General features: G+C 42.2%; 1 protein-coding gene across 2 annotated transcripts in view; it reads right to left on the bottom strand.

Moving 5' to 3' along the window:
• Positions 1 to 19,962, bottom strand: part of SLC25A13 (solute carrier family 25 member 13) — a 186,207-nt gene extending 166,245 nt beyond the window's left edge. For both annotated transcript variants that reach the window (XM_077856830.1, XM_077856831.1), the window contains exon 1: positions 19,812 to 19,962. In XM_077856830.1, the coding sequence (XP_077712956.1) occupies positions 19,812 to 19,826 (15 nt within the window). In that variant the 5' untranslated portion in view covers positions 19,827 to 19,962. The remainder of the gene's footprint in view (positions 1 to 19,811) is intronic.
• Between the last annotated feature and the right edge of the window lie 906 nt (positions 19,963 to 20,868).

Here is a 20,868-nt window from a genome sequence, read left to right as displayed (position 1 = left end):
TCCTGTACTGCAAAGACTAGAAGGTTAAAACTACATTTCCCAGACTCCCTTGCAGCTATGTGGCCTACGTGCTGTCAATGAGTTGAAGAAGGGTGAGTTTTGGAAAGCAAAGATTGCAAAGTTGGGAGCCATGCTTCTGCTGTTTCTGCCAGCAAGCCTCATTGCTACAAGTGTCTGATTTTCCTGTGGCAACTTCCTCCCCATGTCAGTGGCAATATGGTTCTGAACACTCCCCTTTTGGCAAGCTGTTTCATTACTGGACAAGAGGTAACTGCTCCCTTGGTGGCCTGCTCTGCCATGAGGCTCTGGAAGGCACTCCTGAAAGCTCAATCTGAATTCTGTTTCTTTGCATTCCCAACAAATTCTGTAAGCCATTTAATACCCTGTAATAAATCTCCCTCAGCTTAAACCAGCTAGAGTGGATTCTGTTCTCTGCAAGTGAACCTTGACTGATACAATCAGTAATTGCAAAAGAAAGTTTGGAATTCCCTAAAACCACAGTTAGCATTTACTCGAGAAGAAGAAAGTATGAGATGTCTCATCGAATTGAAGAAAAATAATTTTTTATTGAATTCACTGAGTCACCCATTCCTCATTCTACAGTTTCCCTAAGTTCTAATAATGAAGCACAGATTATGAAAAAATTACTGAAACATAAATTAGTATACAGACAAGATGCCTTGTTAACCATGCTTCAAACCACTGCCTTTCTCTGTAATCAACCCTCAGAAGTTCACATCACTCAACAGTTGACTTATACCAGATACCAACAGATACCACAAACGTCAACCCACCAGGTAATTACACAAAGGGTCATGTTAGGGGTGCTAGAGATATTTATCAGAAGGATTCAGTAGCTCATGAAGTGTGTTGGATTTAACTCTGCACTGGTGTAGACAAATATTAAACACTGATAAAGCCTTCACCATTACAATTTCACATTAAGCAGCAGAGGGGAACACTTAAGAAATGAATGGTGGTATTTTAGCTGTGGGTTCTGTGATGCTAAAATAACTTTAAACACACTAATTTTAGATTTTATTATTATTGTTATTAAGCTAAAGCTAACATTCCAGTAAATGTTCCCCAGAGTAAAAATTCGACAAGAGATTATATTAATCTTTTCTAAAATAGACATTTTTCTGTTTATGTTTTCAACTCCTTATAGAGACAGAAGGTGTTTGCTCATCCAGATGAAAACAAACATCACCAGGTTCAGAGTAAAGATCTTGGTGCCAGTACATTACTAATCTGGTGATCTTGGACAATCACTTAACATCTCCGAGTTAGTTTCCTCATCTATAAAGTGGGCAAAGTGACAAAATCTACTTATCAATTTTACAAAGTTATCTTAAGGACCAACCAGAACCTCCACAGGAACCAGTGTTGGCTAGGAAAGCCTGAACTGTTTATGACAAACTGCTGGAGGCTCAGTGTGGACCAGACAGAGATTTAAAAACTCTAGGAGGACCGAGTCATAGGAAAATCTCCACGTTTTTTTGAGTTTTACCTCTAGGAACTCAACCAAGCTCTCACAGTGAATATGGGAGAAAAATCATTTGCACTTCTCCGCACAAGGAGAGGAAAAAGAATCATTTTGAAATGCATCTGAGCATTCTGTCCTAACAAGATCTGTCCTCAGGAAAATTATTTATTAAAAGCCTAATCTGTTGGAGTGTTATAGAGCCTAACTTGGTGTTGGGATGGTAAATACCCTATTCCAGCCACTTCTCACCATTCTGTCCTAGCTGATGGAAAAAAACCTGAGAAACAATTTGTGAAGTACACTGTCCAGAGCCACAAGCTCTCTAATGCTCAGAGACCTAATCACAGGCCTATAGAACACTTTCTCTCCCTCTACATCCTACCCCCAAACTACCAAAGGTCTTTTTGCAGCAGTTCCTTTTATCCAGTATATCATCTGGCTACCAAGAAAAAATTACAAAGCACAGCAAAAGGTAGATATATATATAGACACCACAGTTTGAAGAAACAGAGTGACCATCAAAACCAGCCTCAAATATGGTAAGAATGTTGAAATGATCAAAACAGGAATTTAAAACTATGGTTAATATGCTAAAGACTCTAAAAAAATATATATGCTAAAGACTCTAATGGATAAAGTAGACACCATGCAAGGACAAATCAGCAGAAAAATGGAAATTCTAAATAAGAAATGCTAGGGATCAAGAACACTGTAAGAGTAATGAAGAATGCTTCTGTTGGGCTTATTAGTGGACTGGACATGATTACAGTGAGAATCTCTGAGTCTGAGGATATCTCGATAGAAATCTCTAAAACTGAAAAGAAAAGAGAAAAAAAAAAAAAGATTGGGGGAAGGAGGAATCCAGAATATCCAAGAACGGGAGGACAGCTACAAAAAGTGTAACACAGATGTAAAAGGAATACCAGGAGAAGAAAAAAAGGAATAGCAGGAATTATTTGAAATAATAAGGATTAAAACTTCCCCCAAATCAATGTCAGACATGAAATCACAAATCCATGAAGACAGAAAACACCAGGCAAGATAATCAAAATCACTTTAAACATTAATGGTCTACAAAAAAACCCAATTAATTAAAATACAGAGCTTGTCGGATGCATAAAAACTAAAGACCCAACTATATGCTATCTATAAAAGCCCCACTATAAATATAAACAACACACTTATAGATTAAAAGTAAATGAACAGAGGGGTGGTTCAGTCAGTCAAGTGTCTGACCCTTCATTTCAGCTCAGGACATGATCTCAAGGTTGATGGATGGAGTCCTGGGGTGAGCCCCACAGTAGGCTCCACACTCAGTGGAGAATCTGCTTGAGATCCTCTCCTTCTCCCTCTACCCCTCCTCCCCACTTGCACAAGCTCTCTCGAAACTAAATAATCTTAAAAAAAAAAAAAAAAAAGAAAGAAAAGTAAATGAACAGAGAAAGATAATGCCATGCACACACTAATCAAAAGTCAGAGTAGCTACCATATTAATTTCAGTCAGAGCCTATTTAAAGCACATTAAGTTACCAGGGATAAAGAGGGACATTATAGGATGACAAAGAGGGCAATTCTCCCAACAAGATATTAACAATCTTCAGTGGAACAGAACAGAAAGCCTAGAAATAGACCTACATAAATATATAGTCAACTGATCTTTGACTAACCTCTTCAACAAATGGTGCTGAAACAAACAAAAAAAAAAAAACCCTCTAGACAGAGACCCTATACCTTTCACAAAAATTAACTCAAAATGGATCAGAGCCCTAAATATAAAACTCCTAGAAGATCATAAAGGAGCAAACTTAGATGGCCTTGGGTTTGGCATGGACTTTTTAGATATAACACCAAGGCATGACCCATGAAAGAAAGAACTGAGAAGCTAGACTTAATTAAAATAGAAATTTCTGCTCTGCAAAAGACAATCAAGAAAATGAAAAGATAAGCAAAAGACTAGGATAAAATATTTCCAAAAGATCAATTAAGAACTGCTACCCAAAATCTACAAATAACTCTTAAAACTCAACAGTAAGGGGGGGGTGGGGAAGCAAACAACAACCCAATGCAAAAAAGGGCCAAACAACCTTAACAAAACCTCCAAGGAAGATGTATAGACAGGAAGTAGACATAAGAAAAGATGCTCCACATCATCTTCCATCAGGGAAATACAAATTAAAACAACAAAAAGATACTAACACACGCCTGTATTAGAATGGCCTAACTCCAGAACACTGACAACACTAAATGCTGGTGAGGATGTGGAGAAATAGGAACATTCATGGAGTACTGATGGGAATACAAAATGGTACAGTCATTCTGGAAGACAGAATGGCAGTTTCTTACAAAATGACAATATTCTTACCATATAACCCAGGAATTGAAAACTTATGTCCACACAAAAACTTACTCATGAATGTTTACAGCAGTTTTATTCCTAATTATTGAAAACTGGAAGCAACCAAGGTGTATTTCAGTGAATGGTTAAATAAACTATGGACATCTAGATACTGGAATATTATTCAGCAGTAAAAAAAAAATGAGCTATGAAGTGATGGAAAGACATGAAGGAAACTTAAATACATATTACTGAGTGAAAGAAGCTAATCTGAAAAGGCTACATACTGTATGATTCCAACTAATATGACATTCTTTAAAAAAAGGCAACACTATGGTAATAGTAATAAGATCAGTGATTGCTAGCAGAGTAGTGAAAATACAGTGTATGATACTATAACGGTGGATCCATATCATTACACAATTTGTCCAAACCCTTAGCACATAGCCTACCAGGAGTGAACCTTAATGCAAACCAGGGACTTTGGTGATAATGACATGTCACTGTAGGCTCATCAATTGTAATGCATGTACCATTCTGAAGGAAAATAATGGGGAGACTGTGCATGCACAGGGACAGGTGGCATATAAGAAATATCTGAACCTTCCTTTCAATTTTGTGGTGAATCTAAAACTATTTAAAAATATTAAGTCTATTTAAAAAAAAAAGACCACGAGGACGAACAGGATTAACCTAATTAGGCAAAGTCACTAGGCACACAGCCATATAATCTCCCTCTATTTTCAAAGAACTCCAGAAGCAGGTTGGATTCTCTTCCTTTACAGTCAAGAAAACTGCAAGCCAAACAGGCTGATCTACCCCAAACCCCATGCCACAGGGCCACAACCCAAGCAGTCAAGTTACCTTAGACAAGGTTTCTCAATTTTGGCCCTACTGACATCTTGGGTCGGCTCACTCTGTTATAAGAGGCTGTCTGGTGTGCTGTAAGATGTTTAGCCACCTCCCTGGCCACTACTCACTAGATGCCGGTTGCAAACCATCCCCCCCTCAGATGTGACAACCAAAAGTGTATCCAGACATTATCAAATATGCCCCAAGGCAAAAACACCCCACTTTGAGATGAGAACCATCACCTTAGACAGTGCTGCCCATTCATGCAATGCAGTCAGTCACCTCTGGGTACATACCATGATGTACTAGGCCCAGCGCCAGGCACTGAGGACACAATGCCAAATAAACCAGAGACCCTGCCTCATGAGAATGACAAACTGATCAATGAATGGTTGGTATTGTGTGGGTGGAGATACAAACTACAGAAAATTAGAGCAGTGGCAGACTAAGATTGTAATTCTGCTGGAGTCAAGGGTTGTAGAGGTAAAGTCTTTGGAGCTAGATTGTTCATTACTGATTACAGTAATTAACACTGACCAGATAAACTTATTGGGTCCTTAACTCTATGCTAGGCATGGTGCTAAAAGGCTTTACATCTGACCTCATTTAAACATCACTAAAACCATTTAAGGTGAAGACTGATTAATATCACCATTTTTCAGAGAAGAAAACTGGATGATGTAACACTCTTAGTCTTAAGTGAGTGGTAGTAAATCACAGAGCCAAAAATGACCCAAGAGTCCAGGTTGTTTTGACACTAACTATAATACTTGGAGGATGTGCCAAGAATTGGGCAAGCAAAGGTGGGGACTCTAAGCTATCCTTATGAAGGGTACCACTGGACAACAGTAGTTGAAAATAATTTAAAATAAAGTATTTTTAACTTGGCATTATGATACATAAGTGCCCATGGTTCAGTAGAAGGCAGATCTGCCTAATGCAGAATATTATTCTCTGGTATTACAGGTTGAACTCAGTCTTAATTTTTTTTTAAAGCATCAAGGTTACAGTATAATTAGGAACCAGCTGCAATTGTAATTACAGCTCCCAATATAATTTGTTACATATTAGCAAGTGTCAAATTACTACTGCTCCTTAAATGAATAAAAACTGATTGTGCTGTTCTGAAGACTGGGATGTATGTTCCTGATAGGGAACAAAGGAATATAAAAAGTATATGACATATTTATAAAGTGCTGAAAGGTTCTACTTAGGAGATCACAAGTTGCTAGAGCCCAGATAATGCCATAGAAAGTTAAAACAGCTTCTGAGAGAGAACAGTTAACTTAATAAATGCAGAGGAAGAGAAAGCAGCAAATCAAAGGACAATAGAAAAGTTGCTTCCCCTAAATAATACCTTACCTGTTCAAAATTCCGCTGTGCATCAACATCACTGAAGAATCGTCAAGGACCCAGGAGGGAGCCAAAAGAAAAAGAACAGGAGCCCTCTGCACAGCCAAGACCCTCATCCTAAAGACTGCCACAATTTCACTCATATAAGTTGCCTTCTGCTGTCTCCCATAGCCCATAGACTTCTGTGGTTACTCTGAGCAACTTCTCTGATTCCAAACCCACAGTTTACACTTCTATAAAGCTTCCTATGACACAGGCCTGGCTCTGAGCTTTGCAAACATGATGAGTACACTGACCCAGGAAACAAATACAACTATGCCCCTTTTTATAAATCAGGAAACTGAGGTATAGGTAGAGTAACTTGCCCAGAGCCTTAATTTGAACAGTCTAAGATTTCAACCATGTTATACTGGCTTCCTGAAGAAAAAAAGAAAGAATACAAGATTGAAAGAGCAAGACAACCCAGAGATTAAAAGAAAATTAAGACACACAAACCAACTGCACTTCCTGAGCCTTAGATGACAATTTAAAGAACTATTTTAAAAATTATAAGAAATGGGGACGCCTGGGTGGCTGAGTGGTTAAGCGTCTGCCTTTAGCTCAGGCCGTGATCCTGGAGAACTGGGATCGAGTCCCATGTCAGGCTCCCTGCATGGAGCCTGCTTCTCCCTCTGCCTGTGTGTCTGCCTCTCTATCTCTCTGAGTCTCTCATAAATGAATAAATTAAATCTTTAAAAATAAAAAAATAAAAATTATAAGAAATGGGGAAATCTGTAAAATGTGTACAGAATAGTCAATCATATTGAAGAATCACTGAATTTTTTTAGGTATAATATTTTGGTTGTGCATCTTAAACAATCTGTTTTAGAGATACACACTGATTTTTACATATACAATGACATGATGTTGGGAATTTGCTTTGAAAAAATCAGGGGCCTGAAAGGAGGAGAGGCAGTGAGGTATAAACTAAAGAATATTGGCCATAAACTGATAATTCCTGAAACTGCCTAGAGCAGAACATGGGAATTCATTATATTCTTCTATTTTTTTTGTACATTATAGAAAATTTCCATAATGAGAAGTTTAAAAAATGCTGCAGTTCTTTCAAGACCTAAATCAAATGCCAATTCCTCTGAGAAGATTTGTTTCTGGGGTGCCTGGGTGGCTCAGCAGTTGAGCACCTGCCTTTGGCTCAGGGCGAGATCCCGGAGTCCCAGGATCGAGTCCCACTGCAGGCTCCCTGCATGGAGCCTGCTTCTCCCTCTGCCTGTGTCTCTGCCTATCTCTCTCTTGTGTCTCTCATGAATAAATAAATAAAATCTTAAAAAAAAAAAAAAAGATGTTTCCAATCCCAGATTGTCCAACCAAAATTCCCCACGGAATGCTATTTGCCCCTATTTTATGGGCTTTGCAATTGGACATTTAAAATTCTCACCCTATCACTAACCAGCAGTATGACCTCATGTGTTCTCATTTATGAGAAAGAGAGAGGGACAGAGGGAAAGGATTGAAAGTAGGGTAAGTTGGGGCAGACTCTAGCAGTGCCTTGCTTCACAGTTACTGGTACCCTTTCCATATTTATAGTCACAACAGCTGAGCTGATGGAGTCATCAGAGGACAGCTGAGCCCCAAGGGGAGGCTCTCTGGGCTTTCTGAACTAATCCTATTTTCTCTTATAACTCTAAGTCAGCAGAGGGTCTGGGCTGAGCTGGCAGCAGGTCACACTCGCTGGTGATGTGGCACTAGTGAAGGTTCATGACCTCTTGGGGTTGAACAATAACAAAAATTAAACTGGTCCCTACATTTCATCTTGTATCAAAATAACTGCAGATAATCTGTAAATAATTTCAAAAAGAAAGACTTACAAAGAGTACTAGAAAAACACAAGTGGTTTCTTATATAATATTAAGTGGGAAGCCATGTTTAAACATGACAGCCCAAAATCCATAAAGGAATCCACAAATGAAAGGATAAATAAATATGTAACATACAAATTTTTTTAATTTAAAAAATTTTATAAAATTAAAAGTATGAGTCCGTTAAACATCAAACTACACACACACAAAAAAAGTGCATCAAACAGGGCAAAGGGCCAAGGTTCTTAATTTGCCCTTAGAACAAATCAATGTGAAAAAAACAAATAATCCAACAGAAAACTAGACAAAGGTCAAGACCAGGCTCTTCTCAAACTGCTGGTGGACACCATACTAAAGCTAAGAAACCTCCAAGAACCACCAAAAAAGAGAACTGGAGCAGAGCTTTTCCTTCTGGTACTGGGATGGGAGACAATGGAAAGAAGTGGAATCTCAAACTCAGAGACAATATCAACCTGCAATAAAAGAAGTGTGTGAATGCTCAAAAGAAATCAAATTAGAAGAAAGATGTATAAAACATGTTAAGACACATGGAGAAAAAGGCCATCTAAGAACTAAAGAGCTAATTCTAAATCTTCCATCGCCAACCCTGCCGACACCTTGATCTTGAACTTCTAGCCTCTAGATTTGTGAGAAAATAAATTCCTGTTGCTTAAGCCACTCCACCTCTGGTATTTTATTATGCAAGCCCTAGCAAATTAATACAGAATCATTTAATATACACTCAAGTTATACCAAGTTATACCAGTTGGGCATTCTTTTATAGATTTATTTATTTTACTGTTTTATTTATTTTGGATTCGGGTTCAAGCACTGCATTTGGTTGTCACGTCTCTTTGGAGGTCTTCTTTAATCTAGCCTTCTCACGTACAACACTGACATCAGATCAGAGGTCTTAAAGAAAATCCTACTTTCTGGATTTGATTGTTTCTCCATGATTAGACTCAGATTCAACATTTTTAGCAAGAATACTCCAAAAGTCATGCATGTTGTATACTTCCCACTGCATCACATCAGCGGTATGGCAATGTCAGCTTGTCCCACCTCCTGATGATGTTAAAGTAGATCACAGACTGAGGCAGAGCCCTTCATTGTACAGGTACTTTATCCCCCTCTGTCATCAGCAATTTACAAGGAGATACTGTGAGATAATGGGAATTCCAACAGTCTTTTACTGAAGAGTTTTAGCATCTGCTGAAGACCATTGCCCAAATCAATTATTTTCCCTGGGAGCTACACTGTTGCCATAGCTTTATGGCAAGGGATGGGAACAGGAGTCCCCTTCACAAATCACTGTGAAGGATATCAGAAGGGAATTGAGTGTGAGGTCATACTGGAAAAGTGAGACAACAGCCAAGACCAAGGAGGTGGTAGCTGGCTAGAGATTAAGTTTTATGCTGTAGAGAACATGAAAAACTACACTGCGTAACGTGGAAAAATTAAGAAGACAACGTCACATGGCAGTTATGTGCCTGGACTCCAGACCTAGGCTGCCTGTCTTCAAACCCTAGCTCACCACTTCTAAGCTATATGCCCTTGGGCAAATCATCTCACCTCTCTGTTCCCCAAGACACTTAAACACTCGGTTCAGATGAGTTTGCCCATCTGTATAATGGTAATAAGAACAACACTTATATGTCATAGGATTGTCGAGAAGATGAAATTACTTCCTGTACTGAGTGCCTAGAACAGTGCCTGACTTTGTTAAATAAATCTAACATGCTCCCATTGTTATTTGCATAACCTTTCTGAGACTTGTTTCCCTGTCACACGAGGCTACACTACCTTCCCTGCTATGCTGTCGAGGATTATAAAGATAAAATAACGAAGCGTGGGTCTTCATATTATCTGGTTATTTTAATCCCTGTAGATTGTGAGTTCTTGAAAACACGCCCAATATCTTACTCATTGGGGTAAACCCAGTACAGTATGAGCCAGCAGATGGTTGGTATCAACAACACACCTGAATGCATCTTTTTAAAAACCGTTAAGTGCTGTCCACGTGAACACAGTACTGCTATTAGCATGGCAATAAGAGCCAACTTAGAAGATGCCTTTGACAGATCTGAGCAGAATGGAAAGGGAAGTGAAGGGAACAGAGCACAGGCAAGACCAGCATGGAAGCTACAGCAACACTGTAGTTAAAAAGTCATGAAGTCCTGGACATAAATGGAAGAGACAGGACACACCTGCTCAAGGGCAGAAGGGTTGACTGGACCCATCTCTCTGTCCACTTCCAAATTTCTGCTGATGGCCTCTCCTGGCTGCCCACAACAGGTACTTAGCTGAGTTACCTAGAAACTTTAACCAGTAGGAAAGTTAAGTTGCAGGTTGCAAATGAAGAATGACCAACAAGATGAATTCAATTCCAGGTAAGCAGAGTTGGAAATATCTTTGAGGCAGAAAATGTGAGATTTCCAACAAACAGCTGCAAATGCAAGGCTGCTGTTTGAGATAGCTACCCGGACTGAGAAAGACATGAAGCCATCACCCTTCAGAGGGAAGCATCACCACCCTACCCGGGACACCCACATTTCAGTGAGAAGCAGAAAGACAAAAAGAAGCCAACAAAGGAGAATACAGGAGTAAAGTGAGAGTTAAAAGGCCCCCTTAAGAGGGGACATCATATCATGAAAGCTGATAGAAGGTGTGATGGGCAAGAAGGGGTAGGACATGGGGTCCCCATGAGGCCAGAAATAAAGAGGACAGGCCAATGGTTTCAGAGTGAGGCCACTGAGGCCATTTAGGAGAGAATGTCAAAAAAGAGAAGAGGCACAAATTCATTTTAAGGAACTCACTCTAACTATGGGTGGGTAGTTAAGAAATAGAGAAAAGTGCAACCCTTGTATAATAATCATACATTCCAAAAAAAAACAAAACAAAACAAAAAATAATCATACATTCCCTCAAATAATAATTAAGAGATGTGTTCCAGAAATAATACCCTGACCCCAAAATGGAATCAAGATTAATCCTAACACCCTAAAATTTATACTGGATATTATCACTACATATTTAATCTGCAAAAAGTTGGACCAACTTACAACCAATTCAAAAGGTGCTGCACCCTTGGGTTTAGGAAGGCAGCTACATTTAATTACACAGTGATGAGAGTTCCAGACCAATATTCTTTAAACTTTAATGTGCATACAGTCCCCTGGGGATCTAGTTAAAAATGCAGCTTCTGATGCAACACCATCTTTGGCCTGGGTTGAGTCCAAAAACACTGCAATTCTAACAAGCTCTCAAGTAAATCAATGCTGCTGGACCAAAGCTTCCAATACCAAAGCTCCAGGAAGACCACTCAGAGCATGTGCTAAGCAGGCACGCTGGCTACCCATTAGAGTGAACACTGAATGGATCACAAGGTTAGGAAAAGCACAGTTTTGTTCAAGTAAGTCGCCCGGTTTTCAGTTAGGTAGAAATGTCCCACAGCCCGAAAAGACTTCTCGACAGTCCTATAGCACTTCCTAACTCCCAAAGTGTTTTCACATGTTATATTGCATTTGCTCAGCATACATGTCACAGGTGGTCCCTGTTTTCCATAGTGTGATGCTAAGCACCTAGAGAAGTTAGACTTGTCCAAGTTGTCACCATCAGTGGAAGCAGTGGGCATACAACCTACTCCTGCCTGCCTAGCTCCTCACTAAACCAGAGCTACTGATTTAAAAATAAATAGGCAAAACATTCTTTGCAGCCTCTTCCCACTTAAGAAATCTGCAGCTTCTCTGCAGCTCAACCTACAACTGTGACCACACTCAGATGAAAACCACATGTCTAACTTGGAAAAAAACTGCTAAATAGGCAGCTGGGGCTACAAGCTGCTCAAATCAGGCTTATGATGGGGCTCGGGACACACTGCACCAAAATGTAGCACCTTGGCATACAGAATACCTAAGACCAAAGGAGTCTGAGATAACAGCAGAAGCAGGAAGGTCACTCTGAACTCTGCACAACCCTCTTTCCTGAAGGGTCATATAACTCCCGTGTGAAGGGTACTGCTCCTGTACCAGGAGGAGGAAAGACATTCTTATCACCAGAGATGGGGAACTGGGGATCCAGAAAGCTGTACAAATAAACCTCATTAAACTAACCCTTATGTTCTAGTAACTTCTTCACCATTTACTACTCCTGGCCCAAACCACTTGTTCTCAATTCTTCACAAACCCACTCTTGGTCTAAGAGGAATAAAAAGTTTCCTATCCTGGTCACTTCTCTGGCTCTTCATTCTCTTGTGAAGACTCCCATGGACATACAAAAATTCAATAAAATGTGTATTTTTTTTCCTGTCAATTTGTTTTGTCAATTTAATTTTCAGATCTAGCCAGGGACCCTAGGAGAGTCCAGGAAAACTTTTTCTTCCCTATATTTACTTATACAATTTTCTTACAAATTGTACTGCACGAGTCTTATGCAAAAGACATTTTACCATAGAACGGTAAGTGTATCTTGAAATATCTGACGCTTATATCAAGTCAACAATTTTCATGGATAACATGTGGAAACTGTGACTACATGTGGAAATCAAGACAAAGCTACCAGCCTAATAACAGTCATTAAATAGAGTGGTTTATTTAGGTTAAATTACTAAGAATTTCAACACTGCCAACTCTGCTATGTTGTCAGCACCTAGAGTCAAAAGGAACTATCCGGGCTTATTTTCACTCCTGCAACTGCGCAGCAAATTTCCAAAGGAAATGGTTGAGTATGAGTACTCTATCTTGTAAACGTTTCCAATCAACAAACCAGACCACCATGCTACAAATCAACCACTGGGAATAATTCTGAGGTAACAGGCCAGAGCCACCATTAATTGGGCCAATCTAACCCAACAAGAGGGTCTGGTTAAACAGGCCACGAAAATAGGGCTTGCTCAGTTGCTGTTAAATACATTGCTAAAGGAATTATATCACTGCAGTGAAGGCACATCCCCCCTCCTCCCTAGCAAAACCAACACATATCTGCAGATTCACACATTCTTCTGTTCCAAAACTCACCCAAAGGCACCCAAGGGCATCATGGCAGGAAGGATGGGTTCTTATGAAGCAGCAAATGCTGAGCAAGTAGGGTAGGAAGAAATCATGCTCAGTAGGCCTAATCCTCACAGAGAGTGGAAAACTCAGGGCAGAATGATTCCACTTAAGTACTTAACAAAAGCAGAGGCTGGACATAGGACAAAAGTTCAAAGAAGCAGGAGTCAGAGACCCTCCAGCAATTTTATAAAGAACTCCAGATCCCAAAAGACGTGCTCCCTGATTTTTTTTTTAGATGTTATACCTTGGCTTTCAAACCCTCCCACCGCTCGCTCCCCGCCCCCCACCACCACCACCAGCACCTACCAGTTCTCTATTGACTGACCAACACCTGTGAAAGCGAGTGTCCTATCTGAGGAACAGCAAGCACATGGGCCCTAACCAGGTCCACCAGGGAAAAGGCTGCAGGACCAAGGTTACTCAGTAACATTTCCCTCTTCAAGAACCTCCTGACAAAGAAAACGCCTGACACTTCACTGGAGACAAAAGGAGCTTTCTTTTTTTTTTTTTTTTAAATTTTTAATTTTTATTTATTTATGATAGTCACAGAGAGAGAGAGAGAGAGAGAGGGGCAGAGACACAGGCAGAGGGAGTAGCAGGCTCCATGCACCGGGAGCCCGACGTGGGATTCGATCCCGGGTCTCCAGGATCGCGCCCTGGGCCAAAGGCAGGCGCTAAACCGCTGCGCCACCCAGGGATCCCCAAAAGGAGCTTTCAATCAATTTGGTGATCAAACCTAAATTCTAAGATAAATACAAAATTGTATAAATGTGATGCCTAAGCACCAAAGTGATATAGGGCAGAAAAACTGAAAAAAAAGTGTCATGAAATAAGGAAACTTGTAGGGATCCCGACGAAGCTCTCTCCTGAACTGACCTCCCACCCATGAGCTTCACTGACCTCACTGCATTCTTTCCTGACCCCAAGGAGGAGCTGATGGAAGATCAGCAGAAGCAAAGAGCATGAGAACAGTCCAGAGCAGCGTCTGTGTTTGTCAACCTCTGAAGCACACCTGATTCACCTGGGAGCTTTTACATACCCAGAGGCTCAGGCCACATCTTGGAAGCTCTGGGTGAGACCCAGGCATAAGCATTTTTATACCTGTCCAGAAGACTACAAAGTGCTAAGAAACCCTGAGCTAACACCAGTACAAAAAGCAAAAGGGTTTCTCGGAATGTGGACCAATTACAAATTTTTTCTGGGACCGTTTCTTTACCTGGTAAGAGGTACACTGATGGGGAGGAAGGAGAACCACTGTGTTATTTAAATTTAAACCTCATTCCTCACCAGCTCCATCAATTTAAGAAACTGTAAATCCAGGGGCGCCTGGATGGCTCAGTGGTTAAGCGTCTGCCTTAGGTTCAGGTCATGATCCCGGGATCCTGGGACTGAGTTCCACACTGGGCTCCCTGCAGGGAACCTGCTTCTCCTGCTTCTCCCTATGTCTCTGCCTCTGTCTCTCATGAATAAATAAAAATAAAATCTTAAAAAAAAGAAAAACAACTGTAAATCCAAACCTCAGTGTAACTCCAGAAACTTATCATAATAGCATAAACATAACTCAAATTTTATTTCCTTCATATCTAGCACAAAAACTGGTCTGCTTTATTACAATGCAATAACACCAAATACTTAGCGGTTTTCACCATAAAAGAGAAACTTCCCTTTTGAAGACTATCCTTAATAAACTCAAGTCACATTTTATCCTCATTAACAAACCACTGAAGAGAACATTGTTATAGATGATAAACGAGAAAAACATGGAGGTTAAATACACTGTCCAAGTCCTAAGTGGTAAACACTGGATTAAGATTTTTACAAAGGTGGGGATCCCTGGGTGGCGCAGTGGTTTGGCGCCTGCCTTTGGCCCAGTGCGTGATCCTGGAGACCCGGGATCGAATCCCACGTCGGGCTCCCGGTGCATGGAGCCTGCTTCTCCCTCTGCCTGTGTCTCTGCCTCTCCCTCTGTGTGACTATCATAAATAAATAAAAAAAATAAAAAAAAAAATAAAAAAAAAAAAGATTTTTACAAAGGTGTATGAAAGCACTGACAGTTGCTCAACTCTGTGAATACAGGAAAAATACTGAATTGTACACTTTAAATGAATTATATCTCAATAAAGCTTTTTTTTTTTTTTTTTTTTTTAAGTATAACACAATTCTTGACCTGAGCAATCTGGTTTGAAAGCCACTTAGCAAATAAACACTGCCACAAAACATAAACTGAATGTCCAAATATGCTACAAACTACTGGCCTGGAAATGTACATGTGCATAACCGATGGTATGTGAATTCTCACCCGTACCTTTGCAAATGGAACTCTTTTTAAGGTCTGGGAGGGGAGAGGAAAGGTTAAGGACGCAGATTCTGAAAACAGGCTGGCAGGGTTAAAATCCAGGCTGTATCACTTAATCACTACACAGTTTTAAGGAAATTACTTAAGCTTTCTGGACCTCAGTTTCTCGCCTATAAAATAAGGACAATAACAGACAGCACCTACTTCTTGATAGTATGAAAATGAGTTATTATTTGTAAAGCACTTGGGAAGGTGCCTAGCACACAGTAGGCAGTATGTAAGAGGTTCTTAAATAAAAATCTGGTTTATACTGAAGCACCTAATTTTCCCTCCCAAACCGTCTCCCCTCTCTCCCATACACTCTACCCTCTACCAAGCAGACTGTATCGTGTACCGGGTAAGAGCAGACTCTGAAGCTAGACTGGTTGGATCTGAACTCCATCTCCTTCCCTTTCTAATAATCCACATTTCGGCCACTCACATCATTTCTTGGTGTCTGAGTCCTTATCTGTAACCCAGGGATGATAACATGTAATTCATAGGGACTGCTAGAGGCATTAGGTAAATTACTAATGAAAAGCAATTAGGCTGGATCTCTTACCTAGTAAGCACTCAGAAAGTGCTCCTGCTCTTCTGATTTCATCACCAGCTAACTCCTACATGGGGCACATAATGCCATGTCCCTGCTTTCACTTGCTGTATCTTATCACTGGAATGGATCTTTCCTCTTCCCCCCCATCCATTCCTGCTACATCTCCTACCCCATAAAAATGGTCTCCTTCCCTGATGCTCCCATAGCCCTTATTATGGCACTAACCCTACTTAGGACATCTCGATGAGAGGATCCTGCCTGTAGTATGGCTGTGGTTTTCTTGAAGGGCCAAAGAGAAACCAAGTCATTTTCATATCCTCACTTTAGCCCGGTTTGGAACATCAGAAAGAATACAATACGAACATAGCAACAATTCATCCAAGAATGGAATATTGATACTACGTGTACTAGTCCTACAGGCCAAATTTTCATTGCTATTAATGCTTTTGTCTCCAAATTTCTTTCTCTTCATTCTTTTAGTTCTAGTTTACCCAAATTATTGGTCCAAGTCTAGTTTTACATCTGAACATCTCTCATGCCTGAACTCAAGTGAGCATTCTCTAACTTTTAACAGTTTCATTTCGTTTCATTTCATCATTATTAATGTACAAATTCAACCAATGACCAAGAGGGAAAGTTTGCTACAACGAAATTTGGGGGGAGGGGTATGGGGAAATGAGAGGTTTCCCCTCTATCACTACTTTTTAATAATGCATTTTTTGTGGAGTTGCATGAAATGTATTTTTAAAGACTCATCTACATTTTTTTTAAACTTATTCATGAGAGACACACACACAGAGAGGCAGAGACACAGGCAGAGGGAGAAGCAGGCTCCATGCAGGGAGCCTGACGTGGGACTCGATCCCCATCCCAGGTCTCCAGGATCATGCCCTGGGCTGAAGGCGGCACTAGGCACTAAACCGCTGAGCCACCTAGGCTGCCCCAAAAGACTCATCTACATTTTAATACATGCAGGGCAGTGCTTGTAAGTTTTTTTAAAAGAAATCCTGAGAACAACATAAATAGTACAGGCAGATCACTTACCATTTACCACAATAGCAAGGGAACCCATAAGGATTATTCTTACAAAAGTAAGCAGAACAAGAAAATGGAAGCTTTTTGAGTTTGTCTCAAAATCCTAAGAGTTAGATCGATGTTACTTCGTGAAAAAATAAATACCTTCTGCATTGTTTTTACACAGAAGCCTTCATGCAGAAATCAAAATAAAAGCAGGCGAAAGACTAGATTCTTGGCCTTCCTATTTTAACTACTCAAAGGAAGAGGGACATGAACAATTAGTTACATCTGGAAAAAAAAAACAAAACAAGGAAACTCAGAATAAATCGATCAAAAAACTCCTAGGTGTGGCTAAATTCATCCAGAAGATATCAAATCTGCTTAATATTCAAATAATCCACCACAGTGAGTGCCAGAATTCACCCATAACTGTTGAGTTTCAGATTGTTGGCCCAAGCTCTAAGACATTCCACTGATAATGTAGGTTCTCTCCTAGACAAGATCTTCAAGATTTTTGGGGGTTTTTTTGTTTTTTTTTTTCTCTTCGAGTTTTAAGAGAGGGTGTCAATCCTACTTCTAAATGAGACTGTGCAGCCTATAGCTCTGTGTTCAACACAGCCACAAGGAATAACTGCACTCCAGGAAAAGGCAAAGAGCACAGCCTTTAACTTGGCCTGCCCAGCACAATCACCCCACAGGGATGGCGCTCAAAGGCAAATAAGACACATTCTTAGACTCAGACTGACTAGCACAGCTCATTTGGGGAACTTTTAAGACGACATTTATTGCAGTGCCCTTGAGCTACAATGAAGTGACACTATAAGAAATGGCCTTATGGAACCCATGGACATATATTTGTGATCATGTGCTAGTGCTGAATGCAGTTCGCTCACAGCATTTAAAAGGACATGGGGAGAAACCACCCTCAGTACAAGGAGACCTCCCTCCCAAGTAACTGACCTCACTGATCATTTCCTCTTTACTTTAGCTGCTAGAAGATTCAGTCACCTCTAGCAAGTGCATCCTCATTTTCCACTAACTTTAGTCCTGGCAGCATCTTACTTCCCCTTTAACCTGCTTTTCTCATCTACTCTGACTTGATCTTGATGTCTTGTTGGATTGTAAATATATGTATATATATGACAGCCATCAAAAATCCTGAAAAGAGGTAAGGCTAAATGAATGAACAAACAAAAATACAAGTTCCCAAAGAGCAAAAATGAAATGTTTCATTTTCCCTCTCATACTTGGCTAAAATTCAACTGCACTTACTGACATGATGTGACAGTTTCCTAAAGATACAACCAAAAAGTTAAATCTGCTTCCACATCACTTATTTTACTTCATGCTAGTCAACGACCCTTTTCTTATACTTCAATTAGAGGTACATTCCTCCATTATTTTATCTCCAAATTAAGTAAAATGACTTAATCCATCTGCAGATTAAATAAATAAATAAATAAATAAATATACAAAATACGTAGGAGTATCTACTTTCCCCTATTCTGGTGGAAGAAGTCACTCGAGGGAACGGATTCATTGGAAGCCCTGGGCTCCGACAGCATACAAATTCAACGAAAAGAAAAGGTTGAGGGCTACTCGGTTTGAAAGAGTTAATGTGGTTTCCAAAAATGAATACCAGTGATCCTCAAAGAATCTATGTAAAATAGTTATATATACCCATACATTTACACACACACACATAAACACACTCATGCACACACCCAAGATGGCACTCCTGAGAATGGAACTCAAGAGTAATGGCAAAAGAAAAAAAGTCATTCAGGCCGTATAGTCTAGGGACATGAAGAAGCCTGCAAATGTGGGGAGCCCGGAGAAACTAAAGTCACAGAACAATATTTAAATATATTTGTCTGCTTACAATTTCCATTGCAAATGTGATTAGTTTGCTTGAATAAATAGGAATATGATGTGTTGGCCATGTTTTTTTTTTGTGTTTTTTTTTTTTTTCCTCTTGAGGGTTATCACAGAGTTTTGATTAAGGACAAATGTTGGAAATGCTGGGTATATTTAAGCTCACTGCACTTAAAATGAACTGAGAAGCCGTATAGGCTTGATTAAAGGGGCTGCCTTCCTGAACTTAAAATTAAAAGCAATAAATTCCGATGATTCAAGTGATTGGGACGAAATATGGCCTTCGGTCAGAAGAGTTGAAATGGAGTCCAAAGAGACTGAAAATAGTGTCCAGGTTTCAAAAAATGGTGAAGGAGGAAAGGTCAAGCTGTCGGAGCTGCCTTTCCTCTGGGTTCGTGAATGATTCACATTACGCAGAAATCCTTTTAAGTACGACTTCACAAGAGTTACAGGCTCCCGGGACAATCTGTTCTGTCATTTCTGAAAAGAAGCCCCTCAAACGCGCCGAGGCCGAGGCCCGTCCCTAAGTGTTGTCAGATGCGGCGCGGCCGGAGCGGGACGCGGGGGGGCGGGGTCCTCCGGGGTTTTCTCACGCGCGCGCGGCCCAACCCGGCCCAGGAGCCTCGGGAACGGAAGTCAAGGTGACCTCCCACCGCGCGAGGGCGGAGCCTCCGAGACCCGAGAGGATGTGGCCGCGGCCCGCGCCGCGCCGCCGGCGGAGGAGGGAAGCCGGCCCAACGATACCGGGGCGGGAAGCAGGTGCGCGCGGCGGCGGCCGAGGGGACCTGAGCACGCACCCGGGCCCTCCCCGCCCCGGGCCCGCCGGGCCCCCGCAAGCCGACCCTGGCTCAGGCCGCAGGGCGCCAACCGGGCCCCGACTCCGCTCGCGGGCCAGGCGGAGGGTTCGGCCGGCAAAGCTTCTACCGCCAGGTCGGGCCTTCGTCCCCGCCCTCCGCCCGCTGCCACCAGACGGCCCCGCGGCCGCGTTTGTTTTCCACGTCGCCCCAGCCCTGCACGTGAACGGCCGAGCCCCGCGCCCCCGCGCCCCCGGGCGCCCGCCGGCCCGCGCGCTCCCCGGGGCAACGGGCCGACGCTTACCTTGGCGGCCGCCATGCTTCGCCCCGGCGGCGGGCGGCGGGCTGGCAGCGCGGGCCCCGGCGGCTCGCTTCTCGTCCGGGCGGCAGCGGGGGCGGCGATTCAGCCCGGCAGCGTGCGCGCCCGGCCTGCCTCCCCACGCCCTCCCGCCGGCGCGGGTCATGCGGGCGCCGCCCGCCCATTGGCTGCGCCCGGCCCGGGGCCGCCGGGGCGCGCGTGATCCGACGGCCTGTGCCCTGGGGCCGGGGCGGGGGCGGGGGCCGGGGGCGGCGGCGGGCGGCGGGCGGCGCGCGCACGTGACCCCAGCGGCGCTGTCCCGCGGCCGCGACCTCTGCGCTGCGCGGACGCCGAGGGGCCACGGCGGGGCCCGGCCTTGCGGGGACGCTGCTGACCCTGGCGGCCGTGCCAGGGCTACTCCGGGGCCCGGGACACCGGCCGGGACGGGCGCGCCGCAACTCCCCTAGGCCTCTGTGGAGCCGCTTCCTTTCCGCAGGGCCTCCCCTCTGCACCATCCTAGGATGTATCCAGAGGCTCTGGCCTGTGGAAGGGAAGATAGCAAGGTCATATCCCTGGCAAATCTCCTTGGAAGCCAAATCTTCATTCATTCATTCATTCATTCATTCTTTATTTATTTATTTATCCGAATCTTTAAACTCTAAGTCCCAAACAGGTATATACAGTGCAGAACATATTTGCGAGGCTGCTTCGTTTCAGCCCTGCGTATTGGGACCGTGGAGGTCAAAGATCCACCCCCACCCCCACCCCCACCCACTGAAGCTAGACCCTGCTAAAATAAATAGGTCAAAATTTTAATGGAAAACTTAAATGTATAACCTCGGGAGATCGTAGTCCTCTTTATCGAAATTCCATTCGTTTGTCTCTGCCATATAAATGTATAGCTAAGGCAATGGTGGTCAGAGAAAGGGGCTTTAAATGCCCCTTGTGACTTATGAATAGGACCTTTCGGCAAAAGTGTTTATCACTAATTATTTTAATTGATCAACACTGACTGAGCGCCTACATTTGCCAGGCACTGTGCTAGATGCTGGGAACACCAAAA

Source organism: Canis aureus, chromosome 18 (genome assembly GCF_053574225.1).
Source record: "Canis aureus isolate CA01 chromosome 18, VMU_Caureus_v.1.0, whole genome shotgun sequence".
NCBI lineage: Eukaryota > Metazoa > Chordata > Mammalia > Carnivora > Canidae > Canis > Canis aureus.
This window is presented reverse-complemented; position numbering and strand designations above follow the sequence as displayed.